The 25,789-nt window shown below is 38.6% G+C and overlaps 1 protein-coding gene across 1 annotated transcript; it reads left to right on the plus strand.

Annotated features, from left to right (window-relative positions):
• Nucleotides 1-25,120, plus strand: gammaSnap1 (gamma Soluble NSF attachment protein 1). The gene is made up of 11 exons (XM_071670649.1): nucleotides 1-141; nucleotides 3,200-3,267; nucleotides 4,430-4,514; nucleotides 7,332-7,349; nucleotides 7,787-7,994; nucleotides 10,703-10,773; nucleotides 13,508-13,572; nucleotides 13,971-14,083; nucleotides 14,980-15,126; nucleotides 20,734-20,841; nucleotides 22,037-25,120. The coding sequence occupies exons 1-11, from the start codon at nucleotides 26-28 to the stop codon at nucleotides 22,061-22,063; spliced, it is 1,026 nt and encodes a 341-aa protein (XP_071526750.1). The 5' UTR covers nucleotides 1-25; the 3' UTR covers nucleotides 22,064-25,120.
• Nucleotides 25,121-25,789: the final 669 nt, after the last annotated feature.

A 25,789-nucleotide genomic window follows, 5' to 3' on the forward strand; every position in this document is an offset into this window, starting at 1 on the left:
TAAAATTCGGGGAAGAGGTCGGCGCATGTGTCCTGCGGCCTCTGAGGTAAACAAGTTCGCATCGTCTGTCAACACAACAAACATGGCATCCACGAAGAAAATCGAAGAGGCGCTGGCTCACATCAGAGAGGCTGAGAAAAGGTATACTTGTCTTGTTAGACGTCCATTTTTATCATTCTAGTGGTGTCATCCATATTTGGTTAGCTTAAGGCTGTATAAAAGGTAGAATGGCTAATAACATGCGAAGAGATGCACCTCCATTGAGCTTCTCTTTTTGACAAGTCATTAAACCATGACAGTATCACAAGTGGGATGCGTACTCAATAGTAGACGTCCCCATAGGCTTGTCAGTCGTGTACTGTGTAAATGATTTCTTTTAAGTGTAAGTATTATATCTGACGTATAGAATTTATGAATAATCCATAATTTTTCCTGCACTTATATGATTTGGGGAGGACACGTAGAGGAGCACATCCCAAACCTGATATTATATTTTTGTTTCATTGAATATTAGTAACATGTAAGTGTTGCATTTGATAAATGCCAGTTTTCTATGTTTTGTCTTGTCTACAGTTGGTGATGTCATCTTTATAGCTTACTGTACATTATCATCAAAATGCTTCCCAAAATAATTGTGTCCATACCAAGGTAAAAGGGCAGTAATTTACTGTTTACTTTAGCAATGTTATATTTTTATGTTACTGAATTAAATTTGGTGGTTAGATTCATTCTCATATTGTGGTGGAAATGATAGTATGGTAAAGTGGCAGTGTACTTTAGTCACATAGAGTGAATAGCTTTGGATTTTGAACGATTTTGTTATATATTAGCAGCAGTGGCCGGTTGAGACTATTGCACTTTAGGCATGTGCTCCACCACCCACATTTTGGAGGGCCCCTTTCATTTAGTCACAGTTGATTTTTTATTGGGTAAAGAGAATGGAAGCAAGATCTTCAAACATAATTGTTACCGAAATTGAATTATGGGGCTAGATGCAGCTTGCTGTCTACTGTCTGGCTTGCCTTTGTGATATTCCTATATACAGCTTTAAATTGTCCTATTTTTCTTTTTGAATTTAAGGAAGTGAGGGACCCCAAAACTCTGGTGCATGGGGCCATGCATTAGTAAAATTTGCCACTGATAGGAAGTGCAGTATTTGAAGAACAGAATATGTATGGCAAAATATCATATGGAGCATTGTGTTTTATTTTATGATATTACATAAGGTGGTAGTGCTGAGAATCGTGAAGATCATTAAGAGTATGGGGTTATTTTTGTAAAAGGTGAAACAAGACAGAAATTGACAGAACCTCTGAAAATCATGCCCAACCTTCCCCATCAATTGGTATATAACATATTATTTTGATTTTTCATATGATATGAAAACTGTTTTTCATATTTTGCAAGCTGGTGTTAGTCAGCTTTCTCCTTCAGCAGTTTTCAAGTGGCAGCTTACATAGGAGCAGTAAATGTTGGATGTTGGTTTAGATGAGGTTTTCCCAGGTTTTGCTGGTTTTTGACAAGTGTTTCACATTATGTTGATAAACCCACATTTTCCTTGATCTTCATAAGGATTGCTAGTTGTTAGTTTCCAGGCATGTTGGCACTGATGGATTTAGTAATAATTTAAATTTTTTGTGCATTTCCACCATACTAAATGTTTTTACCACAGCAGAAGGAAAAGTTATGCAAATATTGAGGTATATACAAATATACTCTGTTTAGATTTTAGATTATTGGATAGATCAGATTTATTTGGACAAACGTTGGATGAGATAGTAGATGAGCTCATACCCTTTGCCATCTTGGAAGATTAGGCAAGTGTTTAGTGAAGCTGTGAAAACAGTAAACTTTACCAATCCCCAAGCTAGGGGGGGCTCTGTCCCTGGCCTCCATTACCTTAACCTACCTTAATATAACCTTAGCTTACCTCTTAGGAATCCATGACTGGCATGGGAAAATAAACAACCCCAAGAATAAACTTTTCAGCACATTAGTGTTTGATCCACTGATGCCAACTTGTTGGCAAAACACCCAGTACCTAATACATAAAGCTTCAATGCTCTGCCAATCGTATTGTGTTCTTTTAATACAATGTAGAATTTCACATAGGCATTGCAGGTAATTAATCATCTGTTTCCTGTAAGTAAGCCTGGCATTAGTTACTAGAATTAGGGTTAGACTGATTACAAAATTAAAGGGTACATCTGGAATTGCATAGAAATATCACTGATTACATTTTGCAGTATTAAGGTACTGTGTTTAGAATGAGTCCAGGGATGTGGGATTTCAAGTATTATTTTTCAACTGCAAAGGTAGATTAATGATGGAAAGGGCAGTGCAGCCTAGGGAAAATGTAGTGTTTATTATCGTGAAAGCTGGTGATGATGCATTTCTGGAAATCAGCCAGACATACGAAAATCTCATCTAACTTCCCTAAACAGCTGAGATTTATTGTTGAAATATACCATTATTAATGTGGCTAGCTGCCAAGATTGTATGCAGCAGCAGCTGCATTGTGTGTTAGCAATTTGGTTGCATTTTGGGCAGTTGACACAGCTCTGGAATCATTGTGTGTGTGGTATATTTCAACTTTAACATAGAATATTGAAACGAAATCTGTGCTAGGGTAGATTAGTTTAGGTTTTATTGGACAGTACTAGACCCTAATTAAGTGGTTTTGTTATTGCATTCAGAAGTTTCTGCAGCAGTTATTTTTAAATCTGTTTAGAATTTGAAATTTATTTCGTCATACTTTATATGGGTAAAATGTGTTTTTACTTACAAATATATTTAATACTCTGTGGTAAGTTAGGTTTAGTAAGGTAATTAAGGTTCACATGTATTCTTTGTTTCCTTTTAACCCAGAGCCTTCTTAACTTGGGTAATGTTACAAAGGTAATGGTTTTCATACTTGTCAAATAAAATGTCTTCACTTACCATAATATGGTTTTTGTATGGGTAGGTATTTTGACGTATGTGAAAAGTGCCTTTTTTTAGTGTTTCATATATATTTTTCTGTTTGTAAGACAATATCCATTAATTTCAAGGGTACTTATGTCTTGTGAAATATTGATTAACAGTACATTCATTAGTTGTATGTAAAAAGAAAAATATTATCATGCATATACTGAAAATATATGATTTTTTTAAGATAAATGGCAGGATTCATGATTAATATCTGTGTATTTTTTTGCAGCCTTAAGACAAGCTTGTTGAAATGGAAACCAGACTATGATTTGGCAGCAGATGAGTACAATGCTGCTGGTTAGTAGACATTTTCTCTTGATTTCTAGTTTGATTATTTTTTAATGGAACTCCCATGCTTACTGCTATCTTTGAGATTCGTTCAGCCGTTGGGCTTTTTAAGGTAGGGAAGTCGAACCTAAGTAATTTTGCCACTGAATATTAATGCAAAAAAAAATGTATATCTTAATGTTAGTCAGAACAATCTACTTAAAAAGTAAAGCCATCAGTTACTAACGTTTATCCTCATTGTCCATTTAGTAGCTACCTCTCTTCTTGTGTGATGTACTGTATTATTCTGCAAATAAGTTAGTGATAGCCATAGAGAAAACTAACAACATACCTTCTTATTAACAACCATGATGTCCCAGATAAATGTTTTGCTGTGACATTTAATTACATATGTTGAAATTACAATAAACTTATAGAACTATGAACCTTTGTCTATATGTGCTAGATCATGCGCACTGCTGTGACCTCTTGCAGTGTATATTAGGAAGACTTGTGGATGTGCAAATGTATGAGTTGTGCATCTGAATATATTTTGGCCATATTGAATTTAATAGAGCCAATTATTATAAAATGTAATGAAGGTATTCATGCATATTTTCGTTTTTATATATATAACAAAACATATGGAAACTTCAGTAGCTGTCTTTTCACACAGAAAGAGTAATGGAAAAGTTCATGTGAACAATTTTATTTTTCATGGTAAAATGACATTTTAGGGGAGCTGGCCATAGGTGAAATACAGATCCAAGGGGATACGAATGCCAGTGACACAATAAGTCATGTTTTTTTTCACAGAGGATAACCTGGTGACAGAAAACTGCTTGGGTGAGGGTAGACAAGGAGTCTAACCTAACCTAAAACATATTTTTCATGAGCTCAGAGCCAATTTTTTGTTGTATCAGTTAGGGTTACTTTTGCTTTTCTAGATATTTTATGAATTCATGAAAATGCATTATCTTTTAGCATTTTCATATTTTTCCCCTTTCATTTCTTATTGCTTGTATCATCTCTTCCTGAGATAAAGCTTAAAGTTTGTTTTTCAATGTAAAGTTAAAAACATATATTTAGCTGTGATTATTTGAAGAATTATATTGGTTATCTTAGAGACATAACTTATTTACTGCACTGTTTTATGTAACCTTGTTACTAATACTGAATTTGTGTTTTTCAGCTACATGCTATAAGACAGCCAGGCAGTTTGCTCAGTGCCGGGAGTGCTTATTGAAGGCAGTTGAAAACTATAAGCTCAACCGATCGTATCCTTAAACCTATATGTGATGCTTGTTTGTTGGTTGAGAATGATGTAACAGAGGTGTGAATTCTGTAGCATTATGAGCTTTTAAAAGAGTAGTAGGGCTGTATCTGAACTCACTGTCGGAGTTGTTTTGTGGAGGTGAATTGTTGTAAAAATGAGAAATCTCACAAATAGAAATAGTTATATTGCTGTTGTTAGCATGTACACCATTGCTGTGAAGGAGAATGATCCTTTAAGTATCATTATTTTATGAATTAATGTGTAAAGAACGTTTTTGCTTTGTTTTTGTCACATATGATTTTAGATGAGCACTTTGGCATTTGTGTTGTAAGGGTTCGAATCTTGGTGGTAGGGGATCTCAATGCAAAAGTGAGTAATATGACAGTTGAGAGTGTAACTTGGAGTATGGGGTACCCCATGTAAATGGCAATTGGAAATACCGTGAGTTTTTTACTTAAAAAAAATTGTCCGTTAAAAGTATTTTGTGCGAACATAATTTTCCATGGGCCTTATTTGATTGTGTTAATTATCAGATGTGTTAACAAATTACTGAGAGGAGCATTAGGTGGACTGCCTAATCATTGTTGGGAAGAGGTGTGTGAAAGTTTGTAGTAGTTTTAGGGAAAGAAGAAATGATATGCAAGGGAAGTAGTAAAACTGAATGAAATGTGCTTAGAGAAAAGGCTTACATGCTAAGATATCAAGAGTGATAAAGAGTGGCATAGGGTGAGAGTAAATGAAAACAGGTGATTGGTTTAGGGGTGGAAGGTCTTTAGGGAAGCAGTGCTTACGCATGCAAGCGAAGTGTGTGTATAAGGTGGGATGTGGATGTATGAATGGTTGGATGAAAGAAGAGAGAGGGATATGGATACTATATGCAAAGAATGAATAGAGGGCTTAGAGATTGTACAAGAGAAAGCAACAGATCAAAAGAAAGATATGGGAGCCGAAAAAGAGGGCATATGAGAAATAGGCTAAGAGAGTGTCAGGGAGGATAAGAAAATGTTTTGAAAAGGTGAAGAGTGTGAGAAGAACATTTTGGAGTGACACTGATGGGAGCCAGTGGGAAGTGGCAATAGGCAAACAAAGAGGTGAAAAGAGATAAAGAGGTGGACTGAGAATTTTGAAGGACTGTTGAATATCTGGTGTGTAGTGTGAGAGAGTCCTTACAAATGGTTTGGTGAAAAGAGAGGAGGCATTGAAAGCCATCCATCAAGTAAAATGTGGCAGAGCAGCAGGAATGTGGAATGCACCTGAGTTTCTTAAGAAGGGGACAACAGTGTTTTTTATTGTATATATGTTATTGTTATTGTTAGGGAGGTGAATGCAAGAGTTTTGGAAAGAGGGGCAAGTATGAAGTCTGTTGGGGATGAGAGAGCTTGGGAAGTGAGTCAGTTGTTGTTCGCTGATGATACAGCGCTGGTGGCTGATTCATGTGAGAAACTGCAGAAGCTGGTGACTGAGTTTGGTAAAGTGTGTGAAAGAAGAAAGTTAAGAGTAAATATGAATAAGAGCAAGGTAATTAGGTACAGTAGGGTTGAGGGTCAAGTCAATTGGGAGGTAAGTTTGAATGGAGAAAAACTGGAGGAAGTAAAGTGTTTTAGATATCTGGGAGTGGATCTGGCAGCGGATGGACCCATGGAAGCGGAAGTTGATCATAGGGTGGGGGAGGGGGCGAAAATCCTGGGAGCCTTGAAGAATGTGTGGAAGTCGAGAACATTATCTCGGAAAGCAAAAATGGGTATGTTTGAAGGAATAGTGGTTCCAACAATGTTGTATGGTTGCGAGGCGTGGGCTATGGATAGAGTTGTGCGCAGGAGGATGGATGTGCTGGAAATGAGATGTTTGAGGACAATGTGTGGTGTGAGGTGGTTTGATCGAGTAAGTAACGTAAGGGTAAGAGAGATGTGTGGAAATAAAAAGAGCATGGTTGAGAGAGCAGAAGAGGGTGTTTTGAAATGGTTTGGGCACATGGAGAGAATGAGTGAGGAAAGATTGACCAAGAGGATATATGTGTCGGAGGTGGAGGGAACGAGGAGAAGTGGGAGACCAAATTGGAGGTGGAAAGATGGAGTGAAAAAGATTTTGTGTGATCGGGGCCTGAACATGCAGGAGGGTGAAAGGAGGGCAAGGAATAGAGTGAATTGGATCGATGTGGTATACCGGGGTTGACGTGCTGTCAGTGGATTGAATCGGGGCATGTGAAGCGTCTGGGGTAAACCATGGAAAGCTGTGTAGGTATGTATATTTGCGTGTGTGGACGTATGTATATACATGTGTATGGGGGTGGGTTGGGCCATTTCTTTTGTCTGTTTCCTTGCGCTACCTCGCAAACGTGGGAGACAGCGACAAAGCAAAAAAAAAAAAAAGAAAAAAAATGATTCAAGGTGGTGTGCCTAAGTAATGGCTTAATGCTTGAATAATGCCTTTATATGAAAGGTTAGGAGAAGAAAGTGAATGCTCATATTACAGATGCTTAGATGATGAGTGTACCTGAGAAGTTTTATATAAGAAAAATAATTGAGAAAGTGGTGGCATGCACATAGCATCTTGAATAGAGAGGATAGAAACCCATCTGCCAAAAGATTGCTTCCTCCTTTCACATTCACCTTATACATAAAAAAAGAGTAGGTGACTGTTTTTCTTATGGATAACGATGAACCACTTTACAGAACTGTTCTTTAGATACTACTTTGATATGTATGACCAGATTGTAGGACAAATTTATTAACGCAGCTTAGGGTGCTGGATAACTGCTATAAAGCATCTGCCATATGTTTTCCTTATTTCTTGTGTTGTACCTTAACTCTTTCCACAGATTTTTTTCAGCTGGCAAGTGAGTATGAAGAACTGTTTGAACTTGTGTGATAAGTTGTCATCAGTTTTTGTTATTTGGTTGTTATGTTTTAGGTGGATCTAGTATTTTTAAGTTGCAGGACTGTATTTTGGGAACTTTTTTTTTTTTTAATAAAATGCACTATTCCTCTCATGGGTTAAAGTGCAAGACAAATATTTTTTTTCATAACCAGAGACCCAGTGTTAATTCATGGGTGTGATAGGTTTGTCAGAGTGTTTCTCAACACTTGATAAGCGGAGCTAGTATTCCATGAGATTGGGAGACAACAGAATAACTTATATTTTTCACTTGAATTTTGTACCCTGGAATTTTACATAAAATTTGCACTTTAAATGAATGATATTTTAAAGAAATCTTTTGTATGTTTTGAGATGAAGTTGCTTTGATACGTTCCTTCCATGTCTTTTCGTTTGTAGGTGTCTAGAACAGGCTGCTTTAATCAGCAAAGAGTTAGGAGACATGGATTCCGTTTTCAAGTTTTGTGAGCGGACAGCGTGCATGTACCAGGAGCATATAATCCCTGACACAGCAGAACTTTCACTCGAGAAAGGTGCCAAGATGATTGAAGGCCAACTTCCAGAAAAGGCACTACACATGTATGAACATGCTGTTGACATTGTTATGGTATGTTGCATTATATTGTTTATATAAAGGAAATAGACTAATTATCTTTACTAGTTTATGCTTTCTTAATAATGCCTCATCTCCAACTCATTTTTATCAACTTCAGTTCTTTGAATTTACAAAAATTTAATTTGTGATGTCATCAGTCTGTAAGGGCCAAAGAGAATTTATTGTACATTCATTTTTTTAGCCTCATAACTACAATTGGTAAGCCGTTCATCCTCATATTTAAAAAGAAACATTTCTGCTGCACTGCTGAACTTGGCATGCTGGATGAGCCTCTGTCTATCTCTTCCGCTACTTATCATCTACAACAAACACCATTCCCATTTATCTGGGAAGGATAAAGTGTTTGAAGCCTCACAGTGCATGCACATCTACACTTCCTCCAAATATGTTCAGTATGATAAAGTAAACAGACATGGAAAACATAAAGGCTGGCACTGATGCTGGTGCTGGTTGTTAACTAAAACTTTCTTTTGATTAATATTTTTTCATCGCTTGTTGCTTATTATATGTATATTTGATAATTGTGGGAAAATTCTCTTTTAAATTTGCTTTTTGTCACTTTCTGTTTTCTCTTGGTATGCATTATTGGTACTTTGCATGTTATAATATTTTATGTATCCCAGATGTTGTATAATTTTTACATTCTTCTGAGAAAGCTCTGTTTCCTGCTCATCATTTTAATATCTGCATATTTCCATGTCCCATCTTCTCATTTTATATTTTCACACTTCCTTCCTGTAGGGTATAGTAAGTCTCTTCCAGGGCATTAGACATCACACCTCTGTACCCAGTCTTTGGTATTGTTAAAACATGGTTTTACATAGGTAATTTCCTCAAAAGGCCTACATGCACTTAATCCATTTGTTTGAATGGGAATAAAGATGGTGCATAAGAGATGGATTTCCATGCCAGCAATGAAGCAATACTATCTATATCTCTGATGCTCATTCCCTCCGGGAACTCTTCTGTCTACCATGCATTGCTCTTTTTATTCCTATTTTCATGGCCTTGTATCCAACTATGAATTCAGCAAACTTTAATGGTGTTTCTCTAAACATTTTAAACACCTCATTCACACATGACTGCATCCCTGTATTTGCTGCACAACCGTCTGAGCTTTCAGTTACCTTCCTTTCATACTCCTCCCTGCATTTTTTCTGATTCATATTCTCACTTCCGAACTCATACCTATCCATTCCTTCTTACACCATACCTCCACTTCTCCCTGATTCTCATCCCTATAAGAAGCACAAAATGATCAGAGTCTCCAAAGAATCCTATCACCACTCTAGTATCTAGATAGCACAGCCTTTCTCAGTCTTTCATCCACTGCCACATAGTCAGTCAAAGCCTTTTGCTCTTCTCTTCCATCAATTCTCATTCATGTATATTGTGCTGAAAAAAGGTGTTTGCAAAAAATAAACCCCTCTCAGCACAAGTATCCATAAGATAACTTCCATTCTCTTTAGCACTCCTCATTAACCACCTATCTCACCAATTTCATGATATCCCACTTTTTTATTCATATCACCTAGTACAACCACATTTCATTCTCAAAACCATATATACAGTCATTCATATTTCTCCAGAGCAGCTTCATTTCATCCTTACTTTGTATAGGCTTCTTATTCACAATTGCATATACACATGTGAATGCATATTTCACAATCCCAGTCTTTCCTTTCACCAATGCTATTCTTGATCCATTCCATCCATTCTATGTAGCACTCTCCCCCACTATTAGTAATAGCAGAATTGCACATCCTTCGTTTCCTTTTCCCCAATAATTTTCATTCAATCCTGTCCATGTCCATACCACCCCACCTTCTGTGCCCACACATAACTTGCATTCATCATCTCCATTTTTACTCCACACACCCTGCCCAAGGATATGGTTTTTCTCAATCCCTGGCACATCCATGCTCAAAATTTTAAACCTCTCCACGAGCTTCCTTCTTTTACTCTCACCTGTCATCCCATTCTCATTCATCACCATCACCCTCAATGGCTCATCTCTTTTAATCCTCAGCATAACTGATAGACTCCAGTGCCAAGTTTTAGCCTTTTGTGCCCAACCCTTGACAGGTCACTGGCAGAGGGCAACTCCAGCGCAGTGTTTCTAAAGACAGTGATGCTCCAAAATTGTCATAGAAACTAAAAGTGACAGCACACCTCAGGTGTTTGTTTGAATTTAAAAGGATTGTCCTGGTGGAGTTGGGCATTGCATCCCCCTTAAGTTCCACCCATGAATGGTAATGGTTGTAATAACAAGGTCACCATGAAAAGGTAGAGTGAGACTTGGATACTCTAGTATCCCCTCGAAGTTTTAAAACTTAACATCTTTTCCCAATTTTAAGCTTCTTTTTTACTTTTCACAGTAGCAGCACCGCCTACCTCATTCATCATGATACTGCCACTGCACAAAGCAAGTATTGTAGTGGATATAAGTACAACCTTGTTTGGTCCTCTTTCATATGGACTGGGTATCCATATGCAGATTGGCAAATTGTAAATGGATTTGAAACCACAACACCAAGCATACTACTCAAGGCAATAACTCTCAAATACCTCACTCCCTTATAAAGAGAAAAATCCCTCTGCTTGAGGCTTGACCATTGGCCAGGAAGACCCTATTATTCATTCTTATTCTCTTGCATTATTATGGTATTATATTTTTTCTTTTTTTTTCTTTTATTTAGACTGAAGACCGTCCTCGTCAAGCTGCCGAATACCAAAGCAGAGTGTCTCGTCTCAATGTCAAGCTACAAAAGTAAGTCAAATATTAGTGTACACTGATTACCCTTATTCATTTATCGTGTTAGTACTTGGTAGGTAAAGACCAAAAAGATTATTTGAGTTTGTATAATCTTCCTTAGCAACTAAATGGTACCAATGGACTTCAGCTACAAATGGTGACAGCACAAAGGAAAAGTCACCTCCGATGAGGCTGTACCATTTTCAGCGAGTATAAAGAGTACAGTATCATCAGGGAATTTCTTACTGAAAGACCCCACCCTATTTTGTTACTTCAGCTGTAGGAATAAGCATTAAAGGGATCCTAGAGCTACAAAATGATGCTAGTAACTTATTTATTTTATTTATTATACTTTGTCGCTGTCTTCCGTGTTAGCGAGGTAGCACAAGGAAACAGACGAAAGAATTGCCCAACCCACCCACATACACATGTATATACATACACGCACATATACATACCTCTACATTTCAACGTATACATATATATACATACACAGACATATACATATATACGCATGTACATAAATCATACTTGCTGCCTCTATTCATACCTGTCGCCACCCCGCCACACATGAAATGACACTCCCCTCCCCCCGCACGTGCATGAGATAGCGCTAGAAATAGACAACAAAGGCCACATTTGTTCACACTCACTCTCTAGCTGTCATGTATAATGCACCGAAACCACAGCTCCCTTTCCACATCCAGGCCCCATAAAATTTTCCATGGTTTGCCCTAGACGCTTCACATGACCTGGTTCAATCCATTGACAGCTCATCAACCCCGGTATACCACATCGTTCCAATTCACTCTATTTCTTGCACGCCTTTCACCCTCTTGCATGTTCAGGCCCCGATCGATGATTGTAATATTTAGAATAATAATGTGGCAGTTGAGGGTATGATTGGGGGACATAGGGTATTCAGTATTATGAATGGAATTAGTAAACAGCTTGTTGAGTTGTGTGCTGAAGAAGGACTAGTGATTGACAATACCTGGTCTAAAATGAGGGACATACATGAGTGTACGTATGTGAGTAGGAAAGATGGTCAGCGGGCATAATTGAATTACATATTGATTAATTGAAAGATGTGTAAAAGAGAGACTTTGGATGTAAATGCACTGAGAGGAGCAGCTGTTAGGATGTCACATCACAATCTTGTGAAGGCAAGGGTGAAGATTTGTAGAGGTGTTAGGAAAAGAGGAAGCAATATTGTTGAGAAGAGAGTGGTGAAAGTGAGTGAGCTTGGAAATGAGACTTGCATAAGGAAATACCAAGATAGGTTGATTTAAGGATGGCTAAAGGTGGAAGTAAATGAAGGAAGGGGAGTGGTTGAGGAATGGGAGGTATTTAGGGAAGCAGTGCTGGCATGTACAACAGATGCTTGTGGCATGTGAAAGGTGGGTGGTGGTCAGCTTAGAGAGAGTAGTGAGTGGTGATATGAAAAAGTAAGGTTGCTAGTGAAAGAAGAAAGGGAGGCTTCTGAGCAGTACTTACAGGGAAGGAGTGCAAAAGTGGCTGGAGGTCAAGAGGAAGATGCAGCAGTTGAAAAAGAGGGCAAATGAGAGTTGGGATGAGTAAGTATCAGTAAACTTTCAGGAGAGGGAGGTTAATAATGGGCAAAAAACAAGAGAACAGATAAAAACATCAGTGAAAGGGGCAAAAGGGGAAGCAATAACAGGCAGTGATGAAGTGAGGAGATGGAATGAGTATTTTGAAGGACTCTTAAATGTGTTTGATGAGAAGGTGGCATATGTAGTGTGTTTGGTTTGGGATGTTAGACTAGGTAAGAGAGTTATGGAGAGTAGTTTGGTGAAAACAGAAGAGGTGATGAAAGCCTTACATTGGATGAAATGTGACAAGGCATCTAGAGTGGATGGAATGATGTTTTTATACAGAGGTTGACTTGCTGTCACTGGACTGAACCAGGACATGTGAAGTGTCTTGGGAAAGGTATGTGGGGCATGGTTTTTGATAGGAAGCTGTGGTTTCAGTGCATTGCACATGATGGTTAGTGAATAGATGTCAATGAATGCAGTTTTTCCAGTTTCTAGTGCTTCCTTGCTAACATGAGAAATGGCGATCAAATATAAAAAATAACAGTAGTAATGATGATTATATTATGATAGTTTTTCTTACACATTCACCATTTCCTGCATTAGTGAGGTAGTGCTATGAAGGTCTGAAGAGATGGTCGCATTTGCTTGCATCCACTCTTTATCTGTCATGTATGATGCTTAAAAACCAAAGCCCCCATCCTCACTCAAGCCCCACAGACTTTCTATGGTTTTCCCTGACTGCTTCACATACCAACGTTTAGCACATCATCCCCTATAAACCACAGTGCTCCAATTCGTTTTATCTATTGCATGCCTCACACTCTCCCACATGTGTTAATGGTAAGAATAATGCTAGACAGACAGCAGTAACTTTTTTTTTCATGAGTAACTGCTTTGCCCATGTTAGTGAAGCAACATCAGGAAAAAAAGAACAATGGCCTCATTTGCACATATCCACTATAATTTTCATGTATAGTAAACTGAAACCAGAGCCAACCATTTGCACCCAAACCCAACAGACTACTCTGTGGATTACCTGTACCACTTCAAACCATTGACCACACATTGCTTAATACTAATTTATACCCCCCTGATTCTGTAGATCAGTAAGACCTTAGTTTACATCTCTTTTTGTAGAGAAAAACAGCAGTGTATAGAATCAGTTGTATACTGTTCTTTGTAACTTGCAGATATGACGCTGCAACTGATGCCATTAGGAGAGAAATTTGTTATCATCAAGCTGGAGAGAATAATCGTGAGTAAAAAATGTCATTGAAAGAAGTGAATTTTACTTAATCCATAGTTGTAAGGAAAATCTGGGTATAGCTTATGGATAGTACTGTACTGTTGATTCTTGTATTGATATACATTTTCTCCAGCCCCTTACCTGGATTTTATTTGAAAATATTTTCTGAATTTAACATGATATGCCTATACTCTATACTACCTAGTGTAAATGGTGACATAGTTCAGATTGAGTTTGTATTACCACCTTGCTTAGATATTGTAGAAAACTTGCAAATCACTGCACTTGAGAGAAAACAACAGAGTAAATTGTAAACAATCAGATGTCAGTTGATTTTTGGATAATTAAGGCAAACTAGACTTAATGCATGTCTGTCCTCTGTTACAGTAATTAGTTGTTTTTTTTAGCTGCCATTGGAAGGTTGACAGTAGCACTGGTGCTTGTTCAGTTGGCTCGTGGTGATTCTGTTGCTGCAGAGAAAGCCTTCAGAGAGTGGGGAACCTATTGTGAACAGGAGGAGGTGAGTATATGTGCTTTGATAGACTTTAAATTTTACTCATGAAATAAGAAACCTTGTTAAATAAGTAGTCCCTCTACTGAGTTAAGTGTTGGAGGAAAGTTTGTATTTATATCTAAGTAGGATGGCAGGTGTTATCAGACTCATCATACAGGTAGTTACAGCATGAATGAGAAGCCACTTTCAGAATGGCTGTATCATTATCTTTGGATGGAAAGGAGTAGTCTTTTAGAGAACCTTCCTGCTCCAAAGGAGCCCATTAATTACTTTCTCCAGCATGGAGTGTAGCCTTAGAGTTGCAGGAGCCCTATAAAGGGGTCTTAAGGCTGAATAGTGATAAATTAATAGGATGACACGAGAAACAAAAATATGGGCAGCACAAAAATACCACAGGCTTATTTTTGACATCTGTAGTTTTTTGCATTCCTCGTGTATATTCACTAGACTACAACCCTGCAGTGTCTTCAGTCACTCTTATAATGAGCATTTTTTGTATCACATTCCTTGGTTAAGAAATAACATGTACAAGGCACTTCAGTTTAGCCCTGGGGACTTGTAGATCCAACATGGTGTAATTTGTTAAAGTATGTAAAGATGGTTTCACATGTTTTGCTTCCTGACTAATTCATTTTGCATAGGATGGAAGTCTAATGCGAGTGAGAAATGCAACTTTGTGCTTCATATACATGTACTCCTACTACATTGCAAAGGGTTCATACTGCTATAACCTTTTTTCATTTTTTTTTCTTGGGAGATTTTTGGTTGCTTGATTCTCTTTTTGCAAGAAGAAAAATTCAAGTGTGAGTATTGTAAAGGGGCAAGGAACTGTTTTCAGACTTACTGTATAATTTGTGGATAAATGTGAGGTGCTTGGTGTTAAAGCAGAATTTAATCCTCAGGTGCATACATTAGAAATGTTGATCCAGGCCTTTGATGAAGAAGATGGGGATATGGCAGTGAAAGCCTTAAATTCTCCTTTTATCAAGCACATGGACATAGAATTTTCCAAGCTTGCCCGAAGCCTTCCTGTACCCAAATGTAGTCAGGTAAGAAATATGCATGCTGAAACTGTGGCTATGCACCCTTGTTCTTTAGGAAGCAAGTTGTGATAAGATGCAGAATTTTCAGTTATGATCAGACAATTAGGAAGCTTTATTGAGAAACTTTGCAAATTCAAGCAATATCTCCATTTTGTGAAGTGTTGTAGTTAAGATTTCAGGACTTTGTAATTCTTGCCTTTAAGTATACGTCAAAAGGGCCTCAAAATTTAAAGTGCACTTATAGGATCTGATGGTAACATTAGGTAGCATGAGTGAGAGTTTCTGTAGACTACAAGTGAGGTCATAAAATATAGACTTGTTTCCTGGCGCTACCTTGCTAATGCGGGAAACAACATACATATACCCACATATGTAGGTGGGTTGGGTCATTCTTTCGTCTGTTTTCTTGCGCTATCTTGCTAATGCGGGAGACAGCGTCAAAGTTTTTTTTAACTTTCCAAAAGAAGGAACAGAGAAGGGGCCCAGGTGAGGATATTCCCTCAAAGGCCCAGTCCTCTGTTCTCAACGCTACCTCGCTAATGCGGGAAATGGCGGATAGTGTGAAAGAAAGAAAAGAAACATATATATATATATATATATATATATATATATATATATATATATATATATATATATATATATATATATATATATAACAACTTGCTTATATATATATATATATATATATATATATATATATATATATATATTATCCCTGGGGATAGGGGATTAAGAATACTTCCCACGTATTCCCTGCGTGTCGTAGAAGGCGACTAAAAGGGGAGGGAGCGGGGGGGCTGGAAATCCTCTCCTCTCGGTTTTTTTTTTTTTTTTTTTTTTTTTTTTTTTTTTTTTTCAAAAGAAGGAACAGAGAATTGGGCCAGGTGAGGGTATTCCCTCAAAGGCCCAGTCCTCTGTTCTTAACGCTACCTCGCTAATGCGGGAAATGGCGAATAGTTTGAAAGAAAGAAAATATATATATATATATATATATATATATTTTTGCTTTGTCGCTGTCTCCCGCGTTTGCGAGGTAGCGCAAGGAAACAGACGAAAGAAATGGCCTAACCCACCCCCATACACATGTATATACATACGTCCACACACGCAAATATACATATCTACACAGCTTTCTATGGTTTACCCCAGACGCTTCACATGCCTTGATTCAATCCACTGACAGCACGTCAACCCCGGTATACCACATCGCTCCAATTCACTCTATTCCTTGCCCTCCTTTCACTCTCCTGCATGTTCAGGCCCCGATCACACAAAATCTTTTTCACTCCATCTTTCCACCTCCAATTTGGTCTCCCTCTTCTCCTCGTTCCCTCCACCTCCGACACATATATCCTCTTGGTCAATCTTTACTCACTCATTCTCTCCATGTGACCAAACCATTTCAAAACACCCTCTTCTGCTCTCTCAACCACGCTCTTTTTATTTCCACACATCTCTCTTACCCTTACGTTACTTGTTCGATCAAACCACCTCACACCACACATTGTCCTCAAACATCTCATTTCCAGCACATCCATATAGTTTTTATCGAGGATGTAAGGCATGTGTACGTGTAGGAAGAGAGGAAAGTGATTGGTTCTCAGTGAATGTAGGTTTGCGGCAGGGGTGTGTGATGTTTCCATGGTTGTTTAATTTGTTTATGGATGGGGTTGTTAGGGAGGTGAATGCAAGAGTTTTGGAAAGAGGGGCAAGTATGAAGTCTGTTGGGGATGAGAGAGCTTGGGAAGTGAGTCAGTTGTTGTTCGCTGATGATACAGCGCTGGTGGCTGATTCATGTGAGAAACTGCAGAAGCTGGTGACTGAGTTTGGTAAAGTGTGTGAAAGAAGAAAGTTAAGAGTAAATGTGAATAAGAGCAAGGTTATTAGGTACAGTAGGGTTGAGGGTCAAGTCAATTGGGAGGTGAGTTTGAATGGAGAAAAACTGGAGGAAATAAAGTGTTTTAGATATCTGGGAGTGGATCTGGCAGCGGATGGAACTATGGAAGCGGAAGTGGATCATAGGGTGGGGGAGGGGGCGAAAATTCTGGGAGCCTTGAAAAATGTGTGGAAGTCGAGAACATTATCTCGGAAAGCAAAAATGGGTATGTTTGAAGGAATAGTGGTTCCAACAATGTTGTATGGTTGCGAGGCGTGGGCTATGGATAGAGTGGTGCGCAGGAGGATGGATGTGCTGGAAATGAGATGTTTGAGGACAATGTGTGGTGTGAGGTGGTTTGATCGAGTAAGTAACGTAAGGGTAAGAGAGATGTGTGGAAATAAAAAGAGCGTGGTTGAGACAGCAGAAGAGGGTGTTTTGAAATGGTTTGGGCACATGGAGAGAATGAGTGAGGAAAGGTTGACCAAGAGGATATATGTGTCAGAGGTGGAGGGAACGAGGAGAAGAGGGAGACCAAATTGGAGGTGGAAAGATGGAGTGAAAAAGATTTTGTGTGATCGGGGCCTGAACATGCAGGAGGGTGAAAGGAGGGCAAGGAATAGAGTGAATTGGAGCGATGTGGTATACCGGGGTTGACGTGCTGTCAGTGGATTGAATCAGGGCATGTGAAGCGTCTGGGGTAAACCATGGAAAGCTGTGTAGGTATGTATATTTGCGTGTGTGGACGCATGTATATACATGTGTATGGGGGTGGGTTGGGCCATTTCTTTCGTCTGTTTCCTTGCGCTACCTCGCAAACGCGGGAGACAGCGACAAAGCAAAAAAAAAAAAAAAAATGCTGTCTCCTGCATTTGCGAGGTAGCACAAGGAAACAGATGAAAGAATGGCCCAACCCACCCACATACACATGTACATACATAGACACCCACACACGCACATGTGCATACCTATACATTTCAACGTATACATACATATACATCCATACATCTACAGACATTTTTTTTTTTCTTTTTTTGCTTTGTCGCTGTCTCCCGCGTTTGCGAGGTAGCGCAAGGAAACAGACGAAAGAAATGGCCCAACCCACCCCCCCCATACACATGTATATACATACGTCCACACACGCAAATATACATACCTACACAGCTTTCCATGGTTCACCCCAGACGCTTCACATGCCTTGATTCAATCCACTGACAGCACGTCAACCCCGGTATACCACATCGCTCCAATTCACTCTATTCCTTGCCCTCCTTTCACCCTCCTGCATGTTCAGGCCCCGATCACACAAAATCTTTTTCACTCCATCTTTCCACCTCCAATTTGGTCTCCCTCTTCTCCTCGTTCCCTCCACATCCGACACATATATCCTCTTGGTCAATCTTTCCTCACTCATTCTCTCCATGTGACCAAACCATTTCAAAACACCCTCTTCTGCTCTCTCAACCACGCTCTTTTTTTCCACACATCTCTCTTACCCTTACGTTACTTACTCGATCAAACCACCTCACACCACACATTGTCCTCAAACATCTCATTTCCAGCACATCCATCCTCCTGCGCACAACTCTATCCATAGTCCACGCCTCGCAACCATACAACATTGTTGGAACCACTATTCCTTCAAACATACCCATTTTTGCTTTCCGAGATAATGTTCTCGACTTCCACACATTCTTCAAGGCTCCCAGAATTTTCGCCCCCTCCCCCACCCTATGATCCACTTCCGCTTCCATGGTTCCATCCGCTGCAAGATCCACTCCCAGATATCTAAAACACTTCACTTCCTCCAGTTTTTCTCCATTCAAACTCATCTCCCAATTGACTTGACCCTCAACCCTACTGTACCTAATAACCTAATAACCTAATAACCTAATATCCACAGACATATACATATATATACACATGTACACACTCATACTTGCTGCCCCCATCCCACCACACATGAAACGGCACCCCCCTCCCCCTTTGCGTACAAGGTAGCACCAGGAAAAGGCAACAAAGGCCGCATTAGTTCACACTCAGTCACACTATTTCCCACGTCAGCAAGGTAGTGCCAGGAAACAGACAAAGAAAGTCCCATTCACTCACTTACACACACACACACACATATATATATATATATATATATATATATATATATATATATATATATATATATATATTTTTTTTTTTCATATGATTCGCCATTTCCCGCGTTTGCGAGGTAGCGTTAAGAACAGAGGACTGGGCCTTAGAGGGAAAATCCTCACCTGGCCCCCTTCTCTGTTTCTTCTTTTGGAAAATTAAAAAAAAAAAAAACGAGAGGGGAGGATTTCCAGCCACCCGCTCCCTCCCCTTTTAGTCGCCTTCTATGACACGCAGGGAATACGTGGGAAGTATTTTTTCTCCCCTATCCCCAGGGATTATATATATATATATATATATATATATATATATATATATATATGTATATATATATATATATATATATATATATATATATATATATATATATATATACATATACATAAAAGCCCTTACATATACACAGATATGTACATATATACGAATTTACATATACTTGGTTGCCTTCATCCATTCCTGGCGCTACCCTGCCCCACGGGAAACAGCATAGCTACCCTCTGCGTCAGCAACATAGTGTCAGGAAAACAGACAAAAAAGGCCACATTCATTCACACTCAGTCTCTCTTTGTCTTGAGTAATGCACCGAAACCACAGCTTCCCATCCACATCCAGGCTCCATAGACCTTTCCATGGTTTACCCTAGATGTTTCACATGCCCTGCTTCAGTCCAGTGACAGCATGTCAACCCTGGTATAACGCTTCGTTCCACTTCACTCTATTCCTCTCACGCATCTCACCCTCCTGTATGTTCAAGCCCCAGTTGCTCAAAATCTTTTTGACTCCATCCTTCCCCCTCCAGTTTGGTCTCCCACTTCTCCTTTTTTCCTCCACCTCTGACTCATATATCCTCTTTGTCAACCCCTTCCCACTCATTCCTTCCTTATGTCCAAACCTCTTCAACACACACTCCTCTGCTTTCTCAGCCACACTTTTCCTACTTCCACACATCTCTCTAACCCTTTCACCTCCTGTACGATCAAACCTCCTCACACCCCACACCGTCCTCAAACATTTCACCTCCAACAAATCCTCCCTCCTCCACACAACCTCATCCACTGCCTGTGCCTCACAACCACATAACATCGCCAGGGCCACTATCCCTTCAACCTTACCCACTCCTGCTCTCCGAGATAACACTCTCTCCCTCCACACATTCTTCATCGCCCCCAGAACCCTTGCCCTCTCCCCCACCCTGTGATTCACCCTTGCTTCCATGGCTCCACTCACCACCAAGTCCACTCCCCGACATCCAAAACACTCCACTTCCTCCAACCCTTCTCCATTCAACATCCCAACCAACTTTTCCCCCAATGTACTGAATGCAACAACCCAGCTCCCTTTCACACTTAGTCTCAAACCCCCCCCCCCCCCCCCCCCCCCCCCCCCCCCCCACATTAACTTTGAAGTTTCTTGCCTTTTGTGAAATATTTCTAGATTGTTTAATGCTTTTAATATCTTTGCTATTGAAATAGATTGTGATTAGGACAGGTGGAATCGTCTGTTGTTAACATGATGTAATGTTTAGATGTTTGGATCTTGATTATTTGAAATTTTTCAATGATTCTGAAAACATAACTTATATTTTTTATCAGGAAACCAAGAAACCAGGTGTAACAGACACCTACCCACCATACACCTCCAGCACTGGCACAGATGTAGAATCCATCACAAAGGGAGTGGGCAGCACATCAATATCTCAGGTACGTATGCAATTAGAAGTGGCATCCTGGTGAACTGTGTGTGCTGATTATATTGCTGTAATGCTCTTAAAATTTTTCATCCAGATACCTTACTATATATCTGTATTAATAGGAGAGAAATAAATACACTCATGTTTTCTGCACACACACACACCATGTACACACCATGTCACTCCAGTCATCAAGACCTCTTTCTGCCCCAGCCTCAACTGACCAATGAGTCACCTTGTACCAACTGTATCAGCCAGCATTTGTTAAGACAGATGCAAGGATAGTCCCATGCCTACTATTTGGAATGTCAGACTATCCAAGAACAAATGATTAGCAGTCTGTGTGTTACAGGGAGTGAGTTTTACACTCTTGTAGCTCCATCACTTAACCTCACACATTTATATACATTTTTTTTATTTGCTTATTATACTTTATCGCTCTTTTCTTCGTTAGTGACATAGCGCCTAGAAACAGATGAAGAATGGCCCATCCAATCATATACACATACATATACACTTGTACATGCACAAATACATACATATACATATCAACATATACATACATATCCATACACATATACCTATATTCACATGTACATATTCATACTTGCTTACCTTCATCCATTCATGGCGCTACCCCGCCCCACAGGAAACAGCATTGCTACCCCTGCTTCAGCGAGGTAGTGCTAGGAAAACAGAGAAAAAGGCCATGCATGCTCACCATTTTCCACTTGAGCAAGGTGGCGTCAAAAGCAGATGACTGTGCCTTAGAGGGAAAATTCCTCACTTGGCTCCTTGCTCTGTTCCTTCATTTTGAATGTGATACAGGAAGGGAGAATTCCTAGCCACCTGCTCCTACTCCTCATAGTCGCCTTCTACAACACAGGGAATCTGTGGGCAGAATTCTTTCTCCCCTATACACTTTTTTTTTTATACTTGCTTGTGTTTCCTGCGAGAGCGAGGTAGCATCAAGAATAAATTTTGTTTGTCCCAGGTACCTACCTGTCCACACCATAGGCTCTTAACAAATTCCATAATTCTTCCATATCAACTTTTGCCTTAAACTAACGTTCATATGCTGAAGGTGCAATTCATGTAAATATAAATCCTTCCATAAGTCCAGATTCATCTCTCATGATTTAAAATTCTTACTTAGTTTTCATTACTTAGCAGATCTTACTTTTTTTTGCTCTGATATTTTTCAGGGGGATGAGGACCTTGACTTATGCTGAGCTGGCCTATTTGGGCGTTCATTGCGACGTCTTTAAAGAGTTCATCAGCACCGGGAGGATACAAATCTGTTGCATGGTTCCTCGACCTGCTTAGTATCATGTCACCTGGAAGGTTGAGATACCTGCACTAAGAAAATATTTTGACAAGGTGATTCATTTTGAAGCCAAAGATATATCTGTAGAGCTTGTAGTCTCTGTGACCAACTTGAAACTGATATAGGAAGCATATAAAGAATTCAGAATGTCTTATCTTGCCATATGCTTTCTGTACTTGGTGCAGGCTCTTGCTAAAAACAACAGCAGTATATTACCAGCTTGATTTAAACATACCTGCTGGTTGCATACCATTTACAGTCAGGACGTGTTACTCATAGGTTGCTTGTAAATGGGACATTGTTCCTAAGCTGCTAGGAAGGTAAGTAAAGAATTAGGGTAGATAAAGGAGATGAAAATGCAGCCTTCAGTATTCATGCTAGGTGGTGAAATCTTTGGTGTGTTTGGTCCAAGCATCAGTTTTTATGCTTCGGCCTCATTTGTTAATCATCCAGTGAAGAGAAAGGCATCATTGAAATGATAAGGCCATTGACTGCTAACCATCCACTGCAGCAGCTTAGCCTTCTGGTCTTGCTTTCAGCGTAAGAAAACAAATAATGTTATTTGATTTTAGTAGAACATTAATTGGTCTAGTCAAAGACAAGGCTGTATTATTATTAAAATAGAATATAGAAGGCAACCTATTCTATGATTAAACAAATTTTGTTAACTTATTTTTTGATGGAATAAGGAGTTGACAGTGATGCAACAGACAGTTGGGAACCTAGATTTTGAAGTTGCATTTAGCACACATAGGATTCTCATATGCTAAATATGTTGCCATTTATGTTGTACTCCTTAGAACATGATTTGTTGCCAGAGATGTGACCATATGCATCACTTAGAACAGTTCCAGTTGTCCAGTTCACATGATGCAACACATCTCAAGCAACAAGCAAAATAATGCATACACAGTTATTGTGTCTTAGAACCAAACCTGCTAACCTGTTTACAGAGAAATTAGTGATGAGGGTGGTGATGGTGATATTGTTGTTACAGTCTTGTTTAGACTTAATTATTTTGGTAGTCTTCATCTCATTGCTTTTTTCATCGTCAGGATTTTCATTCATATAACAAAGGTGATAAATACGTTTCCATTTTGTGAAATAGAATGACCTTCGATACTCTGTTTAGGCTGCAAATCTTGTTATTGATTGTTATAGAGATATATAGTAATATTATCCTCCAAATCACAAACTACTCTTACCCAGAAAAAATAGTGACATTACATTATTGAACCTAGAAGAACTGCAAAACTGGTCATGCTTAGTCATGCCATAATCAGTTCTCCAAGCCTTAGACAGTACTTCATCGAGGTAAATTATTGTAATTCTTTTATGTAGAAATGAGGCTTTATTAAAGTTCATAAACATTGGACATATGTGCATAATGCATTACGTGCACTTTTGTTTGCACACGTGATCATAATGTGCATGTACATGCATGTACACATGCCGTCATGGATACCTCTGCACAGGCAACTGTAAGTGAGCACACACACACACACACACACACATATATTAAATTGTACCCTTCTATACTCAAATTATTCACACAAATTACAATTAAACTTATTTCCTTGCACATATGCATTACATACAAGTTATTCATTCATATTGTATGCATACACAAATGCACAGGAATTACTCATTCATAAGTTATACATACACAGATTCTTCTTATTACACACATATTAGCATAAAGAGGAAAAAATACAAGAATGGATGAACTTGTTTCTGCAGTGGTATACTTATATAATTTTCACATAAAGAGATTGATTTTAGGCACTTTCCTGTTTTTAGGTGTGGTTTCATCATCAAGTGAGCAAAATGAGCCATCATTATAAACTTTAAAGTTTATATTTTTTTGTTTTGTTTTTGAATGTCTTGTTGCATATCATTCCATGGCAGCACCACTGTTATTGTAGCCTGTGGTGATGGCAGATTCCCCTCAGATTTCCCCTCCCAGAGTAGTGTGAAGCCGATGACGCTTATATTGAAGTTTTTTAGGTGTTTCATGTAATACTCCTTTTCCCTTCTCCCCAGATTTAAATAGGGCAGAAGTTTGTTGAAGGCATCTGACAAAGCATTCGATATTAATTTTGTCTTATAGAAATGTTCATACTTTAATTGTAAAGTTTGTCAGTTGCCCATGCAATTAAATGCCTCCTTACCTACTGTTTGATGGAATGCATCAAGCCAGAGATTCATATGCCAGAGAGATTTCATCAGCAAAATTAGGATGTTTACCTCTTTATGTATGAGAAATGGTTTGAAAATGTTCATCACTCAACAGGTTGTGTACACCAACGACTGGAAGTGTACTCCCCACTTCTCCCTTTTGTGTGTGTATGTGATTAGTATGTGCACTTGTCTCATATGTTAATGTGTATGCCAGTTGTGCACATTGTTTGATTATTATAAAGGTGTAAAACAATTTCCTGTATATACTAATGCATCTGTATGGCAACTATTTGTCTTGCATTCAGAATTTAAAAGCATAGCTAGCTAGCTTCCACCTATGTAATTCATTGAGAAATATGCATCTTTTCCTCTAATTGAATTTTTGTGGATTATTATATATCTCCTTTAGACCAGGAATATAAAATTCTTCTGATATTCTCATGTGTTGTCTGTTTTTGTTATGGTTGTAATTGTGATAATATTGATTTCTATTTTGCCTTGTTATCATTGATAGTCCAAATTTCTTATGCATTATGTGAAGTAAAACATTGAATGGCATTACTGTTTATAGTATTAGTTGCCAGATTTACACAAGCACTATAATTTTAGAATATTGCAGTTCCAAAGTTAGCCATTCAGGTTGTTCTCATAATGATTAAGAATTTGGACTTAAGTGTCACATAATAGCTGTCATCTAATACAGTTGACTGTCTTAATGAGAAAAAAAAATACTATAGCTTAAGTCTCTATTTATCAAATAAATGACCTGCAATATCACAAAGTTGTATGTATTACTGTTAAATTATACAAAGAATATCAAGAAGTTACTATTGCAAATGAATATATAACCATTTGGTCAAAGGCTTCCTTGACCTTAACTAATGCCCAGTGAAGAGACTCATACTTCTATCAGTACAAACGTCTTATGATGAAAGTGTAAATGATATCTCTCTGATGAGGGTTTAACTGTAAAAAAGGGACACTGAGTGGGAATTGCTTGTCATGCTAAACTGAAAGTGCTGCCTATCAGCAAAGTTCGGTACTACTCCTAGGCTAAGAAGAGACTACCACTGTTTGTGTAATATGGCACAAATAAGAGAAAGAATCAATAGTAGGTGCGATTGGAATCTGGTCTAAACAAAAGATAATGTTTCTTTTAGTCCTTTGTATCAAATGTAGCCAATTGCATAAAAGAGTATAAGAAAGAGATGAGGTATCAGGCACAGTCTGACTTAGAGGACAAACCAGACTATGGTATTTTTGGGGGATATGGAAAGGATGAATGAGAAAAGACTAAGAGCTTCTGTGTCAGAAGTGGAGGGAACAAGGGGGATGGGATGACCGAGAAGCTGAAGGAATGAAGTAAAGGAGGCCCTTTGGTGTCAAGACTTGAAAATTCAGGTTAATGAGGGGTGTGCATGTGACAGAATAAGTTGATATGATGAAAAGG

This window comes from Panulirus ornatus, chromosome 15 (assembly GCF_036320965.1).
Source record: "Panulirus ornatus isolate Po-2019 chromosome 15, ASM3632096v1, whole genome shotgun sequence".
In the NCBI taxonomy this organism is placed as follows: Eukaryota; Metazoa; Arthropoda; class Malacostraca; order Decapoda; family Palinuridae; genus Panulirus; species Panulirus ornatus.

Excerpts from the sequence above, each read along its gene's own strand:
- gammaSnap1 (XM_071670649.1), top strand. The coding sequence starts at position 26 with ATGTGTCCTGCGGCCTCTGAGGTAAACAAGTTCGCATCGTCTGTCAAC. Across the intron at positions 3,268-4,429 it reads AGATGAGTACAATGCTGCTG|CTACATGCTATAAGACAGCC; the intron begins GTTAGTAGACAT and ends TGTGTTTTTCAG. Across the intron at positions 13,573-13,970 it reads TCAAGCTGGAGAGAATAATC|CTGCCATTGGAAGGTTGACA; the intron begins GTGAGTAAAAAA and ends TGTTTTTTTTAG.